This window comes from Erythrolamprus reginae, chromosome 1 (genome assembly GCF_031021105.1).
Source record: "Erythrolamprus reginae isolate rEryReg1 chromosome 1, rEryReg1.hap1, whole genome shotgun sequence".
In the NCBI taxonomy this organism is placed as follows: Eukaryota; Metazoa; Chordata; class Lepidosauria; order Squamata; family Dipsadidae; genus Erythrolamprus; species Erythrolamprus reginae.
In genome coordinates this window covers 189312063-189329023 of record NC_091950.1, presented here as the reverse complement: position 1 = coordinate 189329023, position 16961 = coordinate 189312063, and the positions used below count along the sequence as shown (strand labels likewise).

The 16961-nt window shown below is 40.7% G+C and overlaps 1 protein-coding gene across 1 annotated transcript; it reads right to left on the bottom strand.

The window, feature by feature from the left end:
• Nucleotides 1–2675: 2675 nt before the first annotated feature.
• On the bottom strand, nt 2676–5547 carry LOC139159846 (tigger transposable element-derived protein 1-like). Its single transcript, XM_070737274.1, has 2 exons — nt 4796–5547; nt 2676–4153 (listed from the first exon to the last, which is right to left on the bottom strand). Exons 1-2 carry the CDS (start codon nt 5538–5540, stop codon nt 2736–2738), a joined length of 2163 nt encoding a protein of 720 aa, XP_070593375.1. The 5' UTR covers nt 5541–5547; the 3' UTR covers nt 2676–2735.
• Between the last annotated feature and the right edge of the window lie 11414 nt (nt 5548–16961).

The window sequence follows — 16961 nt, the reverse complement described above, 5'->3', positions numbered from 1 at the left end:
AGTTGCTGGCTCTCAGTGAGAAGTCTTCATTTTGTGTTTGCAAACTTATTTTTTTAACGGGGGGTTTGTCCTAGCCAAGTTGCTGGCTCTCAGTGAGAAGTCTTCATTTTGTGTTTGCAAACTTATTTTTTTAACGGGGGGTTTGTCCTAGCCAAGTTGCTGGCTCTCAGTGAGAAGTCTTCATTTTGTGATTGCAAACTTATTTTTTTAACGGGGGGGGGGGGGTTTGTCCTAGCCAAGTTGCTGGCTCTCAGTGAGAAGTCTTCATTTTGTGATTGCAAACTTATTTTTTTAACGGGGGGGTTTGTCCTAGCCAAGTTGCTGGCTCTCAGTGAGAAGTCTTCATTTTGTGATTGCAAACTTATTTTTTTAACGGGGGGTTTGGCCTTGCCAAGTTGCTGGATCTCAGTGAGGACAGTTTTAGTTTGTGATTTCCAATTTAGTTTTTAAGCAGCTTTTTTGGCCTTGCCAAGTTGCTGGATCTCAGTGAGGACAGTTTTAGTTTGTGATTTCCAATTTAGTTTTTAAGCAGCTTTTTTGGCCTTGCCAAGTTGCTGGATCTCAGTGAGGACAGTTTTAGTTTGTGATTTCCAATGTAGTTTTTAAGCAGCTTTTTTGGTCTTGCCAAGTTGCTGGATCTCAGTGAGGACAGTTTTAGTTTGTGATTTCCAATTTAGTTTTTAAGCAGCTTTTTTGGTCTTGCCAAGTTGCTGGATCTCAGTGAGGACAGTTTTAGTTTGTGATTTCCAATTTAGTTTTTAAGCAGCTTTTTTGGCCTTGCCAAGTTGCTGGATCTCAGTGAGGACAGTTTTAGTTTGTGATTTCCAATTTAGTTTTTAAGCAGCTTTTTTGGCCTTGCCAAGTTGCTGGATCTCAGTGAGGACAGTTTTAGTTTGTGATTTCCAATTTAGTTTTTAAGCAGCTTTTTTGGCCTTGCCAAGTTGCTGGATCTCAGTGAGGACAGTTTTAGTTTGTGATTTCCAATTTAGTTTTTAAGCAGCTTTTTTGGCCTTGCCAAGTTGCTGGATCTCAGTGAGGACAGTTTTAGTTTGTGATTTCCAATTTAGTTTTTAAGCAGCTTTTTTGGCCTTGCCAAGTTGCTGGATCTCAGTGAGGACAGTTTTAGTTTGTGATTTCCAATTTAGTTTTTAAGCAGCTTTTTTGGCCTTGCCAAGTTGCTGGATCTCAGTGAGGACAGTTTTAGTTTGTGATTTCCAATTTAGTTTTTAAGCAGCTTTTTTGGCCTTGCCAAGTTGCTGGATCTCAGTGAGGACAGTTTTAGTTTGTGATTTCCAATTTAGTTTTTAAGCAGCTTTTTTGGCCTTGCCAAGTTGCTGGATCTCAGTGAGGACAGTTTTAGTTTGTGATTTCCAATTTAGTTTTTAAGCAGCTTTTTTGGCCTTGCCAAGTTGCTGGATCTCAGTGAGGACAGTTTTAGTTTGTGATTTCCAATTTAGTTTTTAAGCAGCTTTTTTGGCCTTGCCAAGTTGCTGGATCTCAGTGAGGACAGTTTTAGTTTGTGATTTCCAATTTAGTTTTTAAGCAGCTTTTTTGGCCTTGCCAAGTTGCTGGATCTCAGTGAGGACAGTTTTAGTTTGTGATTTCCAATTTAGTTTTTAAGCAGCTTTTTTGGCCTTGCCAAGTTGCTGGATCTCAGTGAGGACAGTTTTAGTTTGTGATTTCCAATTTAGTTTTTAAGCAGCTTTTTTGGCCTTGCCAAGTTGCTGGATCTCAGTGAGGACAGTTTTAGTTTGTGATTTCCAATTTAGTTTTTAAGCAGCTTTTTTGGCCTTGCCAAGTTGCTGGATCTCAGTGAGGACAGTTTTAGTTTGTGATTTCCAATTTAGTTTTTAAGCAGCTTTTTTGGCCTTGCCAAGTTGCTGGATCTCAGTGAGGACAGTTTTAGTTTGTGATTTCCAATTTAGTTTTTAAGCAGCTTTTTTGGCCTTGCCAAGTTGCTGGATCTCAGTGAGGACAGTTTTAGTTTGTGATTTCCAATTTAGTTTTTAAGCAGCTTTTTTGGCCTTGCCAAGTTGCTGGATCTCAGTGAGGACAGTTTTAGTTTGTGATTTCCAATTTAGTTTTTAAGCAGCTTTTTTGGCCTTGCCAAGTTGCTGGATCTCAGTGAGGACAGTTTTAGTTTGTGATTTCCAATTTAGTTTTTAAGCAGCTTTTTTGGCCTTGCCAAGTTGCTGGATCTCAGTGAGGACAGTTTTAGTTTGTGATTTCCAATTTAGTTTTTAAGCAGCTTTTTTGGCCTTGCCAAGTTGCTGGATCTCAGTGAGGACAGTTTTAGTTTGTGATTTCCAATTTAGTTTTTAAGCAGCTTTTTTGGCCTTGCCAAGTTGCTGGATCTCAGTGAGGACAGTTTTAGTTTGTGATTTCCAATTTAGTTTTTAAGCAGCTTTTTTGGCCCTCATGTCCTCCTTCCATCCCTCCCTCCCTCCCTCCCTCCCTTAAAAAGCACTTAAGCAATGACAGAATAAAAACCCCCAGCCCTCACCTGTGTTTGAATTTCATTCATTCACTCAGTCATTCATTCATTCTTCTCTATGCCACTCAGTCCCAACACTTTCAACCCACAAATTACCATTTCCCATCCCCTTAATGTACTGTACTGTACCTCCACCTGTACCTGTACTGTACACATTTAATAACACACTTAGTCATCCTGATAGAAATAATAAAAATATTTATTTACTGTACATTTTTTTGGGGGGGGGGTGTAAGCATAACTAGGATAAATCGGGATCTTCTTCTATCACCATGTCTACAATGGACGCTGCAGGTGATGGTGTGACAGACCTCGCGGTTTTCGTGACAAACATAGTTATGGGCAGTTGTTGGCGCTTTTTCTTTTCCTTGGCTAACATGGCTCTGTATGGTGCAATGATGTTGTCAAGGGAGGCCTTAAATTGTAAAGAGCGAGTCATGTGGGGATCCCAAAGTTCCACCATACGTTGGAGATTTGCAGCAGCTCTGTTCATTTCTGCAAGCCGCTCAAGCGTTAGGCCAACATCTTCTTCTTCCTCAGCTTCTTCAGCTCCCTCCTCTTCTTCACTCACTGACCTGGTCAGCTCCTCCAGATCTTTGTCTGTCAGCGGTAGGCCATGCTCATCAAGCAAACCATTGACTTCCTCTGGTGTCATGTCAACGAAGCCTTCTCCACCCACTGCCTGTGCCAGCTTCACAGAGTTCTGGACTGCAGCATCTTGAATTTCTTCGGGAGCAAATCCCCTGTGAGCATGCACCACTTCTGGCCACAATTTCTTCCAGCAGGCATTCATTGTCTGTGACTTCATATCCACCAAGGCACTCTGAATGTTCTTCAGACAAGATGCAATTGTGTACTGACGCCAGTAGGCCTTCAATGTGAAGTTTTGATCAGCTTCCATTGCTTCCACAATGCTTGCAAGAGAATTGCGCATGTACAGTGCCTTAAATGCGCGGATAACACCTTGATCCATCGGCTGGATAAGCGATGTGGTGTTTGGTGGCAAGAATTCGACTTGCACCCCATCACGTTCATGTTCCAGGTGATCATGGCCTCCAGCATTGTCCATTAGGAGAAGCACTTTGAAATCAAGTCCTTTGCCAGCCAAATACACCTGCACCTGTGGGATGAAGCACTGGTGAAACCAGTCCCGCGTGAGGGGTTTTGTAATCCATGCTTTAGGATTATGCATCCAGTACACTGGCAATGAATTCTTATTTCTGTTCTTGAGGGCTCTTGGATTTCGTGACCTATAGATTAGCCCTGGCTTCAGCAAAAAGCCTGCTGCATTCCCACACATGATCAAAGTCACCCGATCTTTCATGGCCTTAAAGCCAGGGGCTTTGGCTTCATCTTGCATCAAGAAAGTCCTTGAAGGCATCCTCTTCCAGAACAGGCCTGTTTCGTCCATGTTGAACACCTGTTCTGGAAGGTAGCCCCCTTCTGCAATTAGGTCTTTAAACGTGCGCTGGACAAAGTTTTCTGCTGCACCTGTATCTGCTGAGGCAGCTTCTCCGTGCAATGACACACTCTTCAGGCCATAGCGCCGTTGAAATTTATCGAACCACCCTTTGCTTGCTGTGAATGTGGCTGGGGCTGAGGCTGAAGAAGCAGAAGATGTTGACGGCTGGGGGTCTTCAGGGTCATCAGCGCCTTCACCTACAGAGAATGACAGGAAAGGGAGAGAGAAGTGACTTGAATGAAAGCATACAGTCCTTCCCTCCATCCCTCCCCCTCTCCTTTCTCCCCTCCCCCCTCCTTTATCTCCTTCTTTCCATCCTTCCCCCCTCCTTTCTCTCCCTCCTTTCTTTCCATCCTTCCCCCTCCTCCTTTATCTCCTTCTTTCCATCCTTCCCCCCTCCTTTCTCTCCCTCCTTTCTTTCCATCCTTCCCCCTCCTCCTTTATCTCCTACTTTCCATCCTTCCCTCCCCTCCCTCCCCCCCTCCTTTCTCTCCCCCCTTCCCTCCCTCCCTCCTTTATCTCCTTCTTTCCATCCTTCCCTCCCCTCCCTCCCCCCTCCTTTCTCTCCCCCCTTCCCTCCCTCCTTTATCTCCTTCTTTCCATCCTTCCCTCCCCTCCCTCCCCCCCTCCTTTCTCTCCCCCCTTCCCTCCCTCCCTCCTTTATCTCCTTCTTTCCATCCTTCCCTCCCCTCCCTCCCCCCCTCCTTTCTCTCCCCCCTTCCCTCCCTCCCTCCTTTATCTCCTTCTTTCCATCCTTCCCTCCCCTCCCTCCCCCCCTCCTTTCTCTCCCCCCCTCCTTCCTTTAAAAACACTTAAATATAAAAAACACCAGCCCTTACCTGGGTCTCCCCCATCTGCATCTTCAAGACGGTTGTACAATTGCTGCGCCTTGGTTCGGATAGTGTTCGTATCCAAAGCAATGCTTTTTTTTCTGCAGTCTTCTACCCACACAGACAAAGCAGCTTCCATCTTCATAAGGCGTTTGTTTCTAGGCGTCACCATTCTTTTTGCAGCCTTGTTGAATGATATCAGAGAAGTTTGCCTTATCTTCTTCTCATCTTTCTTAATGTATCGCACAGTCGATTCGTTGATCCCATAATGGCGACCAACCTCTACATTACACTGTCCCGCTTTCAGCATGTCCAACAGTTCAATCTTCTCCTTGATTGTCAGCATCTTCCGGGTCTTTTTAGCATCGCTGCCTCCACTACGCATGGAACGTTTAGGTGCCATCTTCAGAGAAGTCTTCACAAACACCTCCAAGACACAGATCCAAGAAACAGATCCCAGACACAGATCCAAAACACAGATGCAACACACAGCAACACCAAGACAGAGATGCAAGAAACGACTCGAAGAAACGGCTCGAAGAAACGGCTGCAAAAGTTGCAAAACTTTCAAAGCAAAGCACTCTGAGCAAACAACACTGATTGGCCGAGATTTCTGCCCATCAGCAATCTCAACGCTGATTGGCTGAAAATTTGCTGTATCACCATTACCGGGCAAACTGATTGCAATGGCAAAGCTGATTGGCCGAGATTTCGGCCAACCAGCAATGCTACACGTCAGTTTGTGTGACGTCATCAAGGCAGGGCCAAAAAAGGAAAAAAAAACCCCGTTAAAAAAATAAGTTTGCAATCACAAAATGAAGACTTCTCACTGAGAGCCAGCAACTTGGCTAGGACAAACCCCCCCGTTAAAAAAATAAGTTTGCAATCACAAAATGAAGACTTCTCACTGAGATCCAGCAACTTGGCAAGGCCAAAAAAGCTGCTTAAAAACTAAATTGGAAATCACAAACTAAAACTGTCCTCACTGAGATCCAGCAACTTGGCAAGGCCAAAAAAGCTGCTTAAAAACTAAATTGGAAATCACAAACTAAAACTGTCCTCACTGAGATCCAGCAACTTGGCAAGACCAAAAAAGCTGCTTAAAAACTAAATTAGAAATCACAAACTAAAACTGTCCTCACTGAGATCCAGCAACTTGGCAAGACCAAAAAAGCTGCTTAAAAACTAAATTGGAAATCACAAACTAAAACTGTCCTCACTGAGATCCAGCAACTTGGCAAGACCAAAAAAGCTGCTTAAAAACTAAATTAGAAATCACAAACTAAAACTGTCCTCACTGAGATCCAGCAACTTGGCAAGACCAAAAAAGCTGCTTAAAAACTAAATTGGAAATCACAAACTAAAACTGTCCTCACTGAGATCCAGCAACTTGGCAAGACCAAAAAAGCTGCTTAAAAACTAAATTAGAAATCACAAACTAAAACTGTCCTCACTGAGATCCAGCAACTTGGCAAGACCAAAAAAGCTGCTTAAAAACTAAATTAGAAATCACAAACTAAAACTGTCCTCACTGAGATCCAGCAACTTGGCAAGACCAAAAAAGCTGCTTAAAAACTAAATTGGAAATCACAAACTAAAACTGTCCTCACTGAGATCCAGCAACTTGGCAAGACCAAAAAAGCTGCTTAAAAACTAAATTAGAAATCACAAACTAAAACTGTCCTCACTGAGATCCAGCAACTTGGCAAGACCAAAAAAGCTGCTTAAAAACTAAATTGGAAATCACAAACTAAAACTGTCCTCACTGAGATCCAGCAACTTGGCAAGACCAAAAAAGCTGCTTAAAAACTACATTGGAAATCACAAACTAAAACTGTCCTCACTGAGATCCAGCAACTTGGCAAGGACAAACCCCCCGTTAAAAAAATAAGTTTGCAATCACAAAATGAAGACTTCTCACTGAGAGCCAGCAACTTGGCTAGGACAAACCCCCCCCCGTTAAAAAAATAAGTTTGCAATCACAAAATGAAGACTTCTCACTGAGAGCCAGCAACTTGGCTAGGACAAACCCCCCCGTTAAAAAAATAAGTTTGCAAACACAAAATGAAGACTTCTCACTGAGAGCCAGCAACTTGGCTAGGACAAACCCCCCGTTAAAAAAATAAGTTTGCAATCACAAAATGAAGACTTCTCACTGAGAGCCAGCAACTTGGACAGGGCAAAAAAATGGGGCGAATCGGGGAGAGGGGCGAATCGGGGAGAGATAGCAACTTGGGAGGGCAAAAAAACGGGGCGAATCGGGGAGAGGGGCGAATCTGGCGGGCGGGTTGTAGCGCCGAGGAGCCCGGAGGCGCTGCGGGGGGGGTGGCCGGCATGGAAAGTAACCATTGCCAGCCTCCGAACTGCCGTCGCCCCACCATCTGCGCATGCGCGGCCATTTTTTTTTAAAAAAAAAGATCGCGCATGCGCAGATAGTGCTTTTACTTCCGCGCCGCCACTTCGCGAAAAATCGATTATCGCGAGGGATCCTGGAACGGAACCCTCGCGATAATCGAGGGACCACTTGTACAACACAAAGTAGAAAAAGATAACAAACCACACACAGCCGCACACAGCTAAGAATATCTCAAAGTAAACTCCCCCCACAGGGAAAGGAACTGGCGCCCTCTTATGACCAAACCAGTCAAAGCTCTTAAAGATATACTGTATTACAACTTTACAGTTGTAAACTACCATTGGCAGTTTAATACATGGCAACCCCAAAACAGGTGAGTACCATGTACTAACAGCTGCTGTATGTATAGAACTGTATATTCTGATATCTGGTTTGTATATGATTGCTTGACTTTGATATATATGTAGTTGACTGTTTACTGATTAATCTATTGTATACATTGTAAATAATATATATATTCTTACTTATTAGTCTATGTTATTGGCTGAACAATTACCATTACCACATATACTGTTTTCAGTTTAGTATTCTAACATTGGTTATAAGCCGAGTGTGGAATGCTAACAAGTTCCTTTCTTTAATGTAACTTCAGACAGTCACTAAATGAACTGTTGTAAGTTAAGGACTGCCTGTAGTTTTTGAAGTCTGATTTACTTCAGAATAATCTAGGCTGCGTTTTCTAGACTATATCTTAAAATCAATAGAAAAGGAGAGAGGGGTTCTTTGGAGGAGGAGGGTGAATCCTAGTTCATTTAAGTTGAGCTGTCCACAAACTGCAGAAGACTAAGAGCTGCCATGGTAACTTCTTTGTGGGGACATTGTGAAAGACAATTTTCTTACTTGCTTTGATTTCTCCCCCTGCCTGCTTGCCATTCTTTGCCTTGGACAATTGCCAACACTTTCGACCGAGCCAGATTTCTCAGTAACAATTTTATTTCCATTCTTCTTGTCACTGTACATTGTGATCAAACACTTTTCCAGGTTGTCAAGCTATTTATTGCCTTTTATGTAGCAAACCAGTACAAAATCAATATAGAATGGGACACGGAATGAAAGGCACAGTGTCTTCCTTCTCCATCACACATTGTAAAGAATGTCAAAGCAAATTCTTAATTTTTTTCTTCTGGATTTGATGGAATGATGGGTTATCATTGACTCGGCTCCCGACCCTACCCGAATAAAGGGATCATGGGTCGTAAAAAGAAAAAAATGGAATGGTGGAATTGTAATTTTTAATGATTGTAACAGACTAGAACTAGAAACTTTCACATGTCAGGTCTTCCGATCTTTAGCTGAAAATATTAGAAGTAGATAAATAAGTTTTAGCAACTAAAATAATGTGACAATTCTCAGAAAATTGTGCTGGCAGTCAACTTCACTGTCTATGCAATGGTACAGATGATGTGCATGCAATGTATATATCCCAGCGACCAATTAGGTCCCACAGAGTTGGACTTCTCCAGGTCCTGTCGACTAAACAATGTCGTTTGGTGGGTCCCAGGGGAAGAGCCTTCTCTGTGGCGGCCCCGACTCTCTGGAACCAGCTCCCCCCTGAGATTAGAACTGCCCCCACCCTCCTTGCCTTTTGTAAACTCCTTAAAACCCACCTTTGCCGCCAGGCATGGGGGAACTGGGATATCTCCCCTGGGCCTATACAATTTATGTATGGTATGTTTGTGTGTATGTCTGCTTTAATAACAGGTTTTTTAAAATGTTTTTTAAATTATTAGATTTGTTACGAATTGTTTTATTGTGTTGTGAGCCACCCTGAGTCTAAGGAGAGGGGCAGCATACAAATCTAATTAATAATAATAATAATAATAATAATAATAATAATAATAATAATAATGTTATGTGGTTAATTTGCTCCAAGATACATAAAACAAATACATTTGCTTTACTTTACTACTTTAGTATTTGGATCCAAAGGTCCAAATACTAGAGATTCTGAAGTCGAGAGACTCCGCTCTTTGATTTTAACTCACTAACCAATTATGATCTGGTGGTAAACAAAACAAAAATAACATATCCCTCCCCTCTTTTTCTCTCTCTCCCTCCCTCCCACTCCCTCTCTTCCTTTCACCCTTTTTGTTTCTGCCTTTAAATCAGTTTCTGACTGCTAGTGATTGTTTGGACTAATCCCTGTAATTTTGGGGGGGCAGGATTTTGAAAATGGCTTGGCCTTGCCAGCTTCCTAGGGCAATGAGAGAGGGACTGGCCCAAGGTCACTAAGCTGCCTTTGTGCCTAAGGCTGGACTAGAATTATCAGCCTCCCAGATTGTAGCTGGTGCCTTCATCTCTTCATTAATCTGTCTCTTTTTGTTATTAGAATATGAATGATGTATCTATATGAAGGTGAGGCACCAACTACCATCTATAGACAATGGTTCTTTGTGAATAGTTTTTGTTTTTTAAAAAAATATTTTTATTGGTTTTGCACATTTGAAAACAACATAAAACAAACATAAAACAGTGCACAGTGCATGGGCCCATCACCCGACTGACAATACCCACCACCACCAATTAGGGGGTTCAAATATTTACTAGTTTATTTCTTTTATTTCCTTAGCTCTAATTTGCATTTGTTTACTATTCAAAGAGTGATTGGAGTTTATTTTTCACATTTTCGTCACATATTCTACTCAACATATAATCTTTCACCTTATTCCATCGTACCATCAGCTTCTCCAATTTGTTTTCAGCGAATTTGTTTAATCTTATTTCCTGTGAATATAGTTTGTGAGCAGAGATTATTTTCAGCCTTCTTGAAACAGGAGCTATAAAGTGATTTTTTCCTCCCCTACCTTCTGTGAGCTAGGCAGAGGCCCAGGAAAGAAATAAGATTGAGAAACAGTTTATTGTAAGTTTCATAGTTTTACTTTTGGAGGGATGGTTGCTTAGTAGTTCAAATGCTAAACCAGTCCCCCCCCCCACTTTATATATTAAAAAAAAAAATTATAGCTTGCAACACAGTACATACGGCCCCCAGTAAAACAAAGATATAAATAGCCTACTATGGATGGATGGGTTGGATTTTATACATCTGAAATGATTTAGGAATTACAGTGTTCCCTCAATTTTCATGGGGGGTGCGTTCCGAGACCGCCCGCAAAAGTCGAATTTCCGCGAAGTAGAGATGCGGAAGTAAAAACACCATTTTTGGCTATGGACAGTATTGCAAGCCATCCCGTAACACTTTAAACCCCTAAATTACCATTTCCCATTCTCTTAACAGCCATTTACTCACCATTATTACTGGTACTCACCATTGAATAAGACACTTAGTGATCCTGATATTTATAAACATAATTATTTATTAACAATTTTTTTTTTGTTATATATTTGCAAAAATTATTAGTTTTTGACGTATGACGTATGATGTCATCGGGCGGGAAAATCATGGTATAGAAAAAACCCCACGAAGTATTTTTAATTAATATTTTTTGAAAAACCGTGGTATAGGCTATTCGCTAAGTTTGAACCCGCAAAAATTGAGGGAACACTGTAATTCCAAATAAAGGCTGACAAGAGAGTAATGGGAATGAAACAGTATTAAATAAATAAATTAAATTATCCTGATCCACAGCTGATTGAGGCTACAGAGGATGTGGGTAGCTTTGTTTGGCTTGTACGAGGTAACCAGCTCTAACAGGTCCACACACACACACTGCCCAAGAAAGCGTAAAAAGGCCAATCGTCTAAATTGGGACAGCTCGCACTCATTTATAGTTGCTATGACAACCAGGCTTTCATATTCGAGACTGTGACATTCCAGGAGCAAGTTGGGCTTTGTGAATGGAAGTACGCATGCCCTGCCAATACATTGCACTCTACAATGTGGAGCTGAAGGTCGAAGAGGGAGAAATCCACCCAAATGCAGAGGCAATAGAAAATAATGCTAACAGGATCCCAGTGAGACGCCACCCCCCTTCCCAAATGCATTTTTAACCTGGGAATTGGCTTTACTATTAATAACGTCAAAATGCTTTCTGTGTGTCATTTTTCTGCAGCTCACTGCAACCTGCAACTTATTCAAACTTCCCAGAGCAACCTCGCGGACTTGCCTGGAATACTGTAAATGTGCTGCAGTGCAGGTCTCCTGACTGCCTCAATTTTGCATCTGACCTGCAAAGTGAGGCTAATTTGGTTAACTTTGTTGTCATTGCACCGTCTACAAAAAAAATTAAACTCTCTCTTTCACATTCTATTCAATTGGACTGAAAACCCCGATATTGCATTAATATTGCATTCTACAGTGAAATTCAATATAGGGACTGCCCTGGGATAGAAGCAGTTTTGGGGCCTATTTGCCCTTGTTTTTATTATCCTGTACCGCCTGCCAGATGGTAAAGGTTCGAAAAAAGGGTGCCCAGGATGAGATGGGTCTTTAAGAATGTTTTGAACTTTCTTAGAGCAGTGGGAGCTATAAAGCTCTTCCAAAGAGGGGAGAAGGCAACCAATGATCCTTCGGACAATGATGTTTTGTTTTTGGTTTTTTTTATATATATATTTATTGATTTTATCAATATGGTTACATAAAACAAACATAAAACAGTGCACAGTGCGTGTGCCCATCACCCGACCGACAAAAACCATCACCACCACCACCAATTGTGGGGGGGTCAAATATTTACTAGTTTATATATATATATTTCCTCGGCTCTACTTTGCATTTGTTATTATTGAAAGAGTGATTGGAGTTTATTTTTCACATTTGCGTCACAGATTCTACTCAGCATATAACCTTTCACCTTATTCCATCGTGCCATCAGCTTCTCCAGTTTATTTTCATCAAAATTGTTTAATCTTATTTCCATGATTTCAAAATGTATGTGATCCGGACAATGATGATAACCCTTTGGAGTGCTGTCCTATCTGCCACTGTGCAAACCATACACAGGTGCAATAAGTAAAAAGGGTCTCCCATGGTGCAGCTGTAGAAGATCACCAGTAGTTTTTCATTCAATTGTTGTTCCCTGAGAACTCTCAGGTAGTGTAATTTCTGCTGAGGCCCTTTTGACCAGTGATGCAATGTGAGTGTCCCAGGTCAGGTCCTCTTTTATGCTAATACCAGAAATGTAAAACTGACCACTTTCTCCACTCCATTTCCATTGATAAGCAAAGGCTGGATGTCTGATCTATTTCTTCTATAGTCCACTATAAGCTCCTTGGTCTTATTAGTGTTAAGGACCAAATTATTGTCTCCACATCACAGCAATTGGTCCACTTCATCTCGAATGGAGATGAGTCCCACCGCCATTGCTACCCTGCAATGTTGATTTCTTTTCGGTCAACAATGATGTATTACACACACACACACAATATGTACACACACACACCTCAACCTAGAAAATGCTGACCCTCAGCAAAGTGTCAATAGTTCATTGAGATATTGTTTATAATGTCAGTTTTGGGGCTCCTGCTTAGCCACAGAGTGTTCATTGATTATATATTAGCCTTTATTCCACCTGAAGGGAAGAGTTGAGGTGACATAAAATTGGAAAGAGAGGGGAAGAAGACAATTGGAGGGGGGAGGAGAGAAATCAAGATCAATTCTTTTTTAAAAGAATTTTATTTTTTCACAAACTTTACATAAACATCCATACATATGCCATAGTATCAAACATACATAATTATACATTTCTGTCCAAAATGCCCAAAAAATATCCTCAATTTGCATCTTTTGTACTTTTATCTGTTTTCTTTCTACATTCCATACTACTCCTTTCCTTCTATCTCCCTCTCTTCTCTACCTTCTTCCTCCCTCCCTCGTTCTACTTCCCTTCTCCCTCTCTCCCCTTCCTTTCTACTTCCTCTTCCTCCCTCTTCTCCTTCCCTGAGTACATCTAATCATAATCCATTTTATAGTTAACAGACGAGCAACTCAAAACTCTAACTTCATTCCAGCATTGATGCTACTCTTAAACTTATATCTTTTCCTTTATCCATATTTATATATATATTATATTCTTGTAGGTCAGACCTGGGCAAGATGCGGCCCGTGGGCTGGATGCGGCCTGTCCGCTGTCTGTGACCGGCCCGCGGAGGTGAATTATTAACTTAAAATTGGATAAAGGAACTTTCCAGGATCATAATGTTTCATAATATGGAATTATAGGGAAGTGACAATGACCAAATGATTTTAGTTTTTTCATTTAGTATCTGTTACCAGCTTTTTCTGCACAGGGAGGGAGGGAGGGAGGGAAGGAGGGAGGGAGGGAGGGAGGGAGGGAGGGAGGGAGGGAAGGAAGGAAGGAAGGAAGGAAGGAAGGAAGGAAGGAAGGAAGGAAGGAAGGAAGGAAGGAAGGAAGGAAGGAAGGAAGGAAGGAAGGAAGGAAGGAAGGAGAAATGGAGGGGGGAGTAAGGAAGAAAGGAGAAATGGTATTACTCTGGAAATATAAAACTATTAAATATGAATTTTTCTCCCCTTTTATGGAAAGCAAACAAGTTCCTTGATAGATAAAAATAGAAGTAGAAAGAAACTAGACAACTTTAGGATTTTTTTAAAAAAATGAAATAATCAGGTAGCATTATATGAATTGGATGAATTATTAACTTAAAATTGGATAAAGGAACTTTCCAGGATCATAATGTTTCATAATTTGGAATTATAGGGAAGTGATAATGACCAAATGATTTCAGCTTTTTTCATTTAGCATCTGTTATCAGCATCTGTATACTATATACCAGGGGTGGGCAATTAATTTATAATTATAATATAATTATAATATATAATATAATATATAATTATAATTTATAATTATAATATAATTAACTCAGTTCTACCCAATAATATACAGTACTGGGTAGAACTGAGTTAATTATATTACTCCGGCCCTCTAAAACCATCCCAATTTTTCATGCGGCCCTATGGCAAAATTAATTGCCCACCCCTGTTCTAGGTATATCTACTGTTATTCTAATGCTGCCTCCTTACGTCCTATTTTTGTCAACTGGGTCTACCACAATTAATTTTCGATTTTCTTCCAAATTAAGCGCTATAGCTTATCTTCCAGACATATTATCTCTTGTACCTCTTAATTTTAGGCTGTACTCCTTGCTTTCCTCAATTTAAATCTTTACTCATTTTTTGAAAAAAAATCATTCTATCATTTCTAAATGCTCTAAATTTCTGGTCTCTTTTCCCATTTCATATCTCCCTTTCAAATTTATTATTCAATTTTTTATTTTAACTCATTCTCCATATTTAAATAAATTCTAATCTTATCACTACACTTCAATCCTTGGGTTAATAACATTACCAACTTCCCAATATACAATAATATTGTATTACATATTATTTAATTATCTAATTATCTCTACAACAAAAAAATCTAATTTATAAATTATATAATCTTATATAAAGACCTTTAAAATGATAATTAAACAGAACTTATAACATTACAATTTCAATAATTATCTAAATACTTTTCAACATTAAATCAAATTTTTAAGTTATACAAATCTTATATAAAAACAAATATTACAAAGAAAAGTAGTAATTATTCAAATTGTATAACCTTCCAACAATTAACCTACTATAGCCTAATTTATTTCCCTTTTCTTTATTTTTTCCCTTTCATCATCAAAACTGAATTCAAACCATCATGTATCAATCTAATATAAAATTATTATTCACTTATAAAAAACCCTAATAATAATAATAATAATAATAATAATAATTTATTAGATTTATATGCCGCCCCTCTCCGAGGACTCGGAGCAGCTCACAACAATAAAACATCATATACAAATCCAATGTTAAAACAGTCTTTAAAAAACCCCTGTTAAAACAGTCATATAGCCCAAACACACCATTCATAAAGTCAAAGGCAGCTAAGGATATATCAATTCCTCCATGACTGGCGACATAGATGAGTTTTAAAAAGTTTGCGAAAGGCAAGGAGGGTGAGGGCAGTTCTTATCTCCGCGGGGAGCTGATTCCAGAGGGCCGGGACTGTCACAGAGAAGGCTCTTCCCCTGGGTCCCGCCAGACAGCATTGTTTCGTCGATGGGACCTGGAGAAGACCAACTCTGTGGGACCTAATCGGTCGCTGGTATTCGTGCAGCAGCAGACGGTCCCGGAGGTATTCTGGTCCGATGCCATGTAGGGTTTTATAGGTCACAACCAACACTTTGAATTGTGACCGGAAACTGATCGGCAGCCAGTGCAGGCTGTGGAGTGATGACGAAACATGGGCATATCTGGGAATGCCCATCGCAGCCGCATTCTGCACGATCTGAAGTTTCCGAACATTCTTCAAAGGTAGCCCCATGTAGAGAGCGTTGCAGTAGTCGAACCTCGAGGTGATGAGGGCATGAGCGACTGTGAGTAATGACTCCTGGTCCAAATAGGGCTGCAACTGCTGCACCAGGCGAACCTGGGCAAACGCCCTCCTCACCACAGCTGAAAGATGGTTCTCTAATGTGAGCTGTGGATCAATGAGGACGCCCAAGTTGCGGGCCCTCTCCGAGGGGATCAGTAATTCCCCCCCCCCAGGGTGATGGATGGACAGATGGAATTGTCCTTGGGAGGCAAAACCCACAATCTGACCAATCAGGCATTTACAGTGGGGCGTGTCCCTCTGACCTTCCTGCCAATCAGCTTAGAACTATGTTGGGAGAATTAGTGCTAGACTTATGGTTGGGGGTCACCACAACATGAGGAACTGTATTAAGGGTCATGGCATTAGAAAGTTTGAGAACCCCTGATCTAAGCCTTCTTCCTTTCTATTAACATTTCCCTTTTCATCCATTCTCTTTTGGTCTCTCAAAAATTTCACTTCTTGTAGGATTTTCCTTTAGAACCCCTTCTCTTAACTTTTTCTTTTTCTTTCTTTTATTTTTATGCAAATAACTTTTTTCCAATTTTCTTTTCTTCTTTTTGAATTTATTATTTCTGTAAGTCTGTTCTCAATTCCTCCCAGTAGAATTTTAGCTATTACAAATAACTTTTACTAAATGAAGTATTTCATAAACAAAGAAACTTCATCTTTATTCTCTTCCTTCTGTATTCAAAATACACTTCATACTAGCACATTTCTTGTTCTCCCGTTATCTCTCCTAATTACATTCCTTTTGCATTCCTCCCAGCCTCCTCCGTTCACCAAGATTTATGTACTCACAGCATGATTCAAAAACAGCAGAAATGACTAGAAAATAACACAGAATGACTTTGCTTGCTTGGGAGCTGAACGGGAACACCTTCCATTTTTGTTCTACAACATTGAAACTCCACCCTTCTTCCCCACTGACCCCCTGACGTACCAAATGCATCACTCCAGTATTTAACCCATTCCTCCCCTTAATATCTTCTTCCAAACACTTGTTCATTACGTTTTTGGACCCTTCTGAATTTAGGATCGACCCAGCGAACGTCTGATTCTTCCTTGCTAGATTCTGGACTCATAGCAACATCCTGTGGCTGGCCTCCCACCTGTTCTACTACCTGTAACCCCGGGCCCACCACTAATTCATAAACACTATCTGTGTCAGAGTCCTCAAGTTCTTCATCATCCTCCAACTGACCAGGAGTATGTACAACACTCTCTATGGTATTTCCAATTGCTAGATAGCCATTCACTCCATTTGAGTCTCTTTTGTCTCCTTTTAAATTTTAAATTTCTTTTTATCCTAAAATTGGCCAAACACGCATCCAGCTTCAGCACTTCTCCACCTCTCTCCAGCACAAATGCTTAGATGTTGTCACCCAGGTAATCCACAATCTCTACATTTCAATTATTCCGATCATGGCCGTCC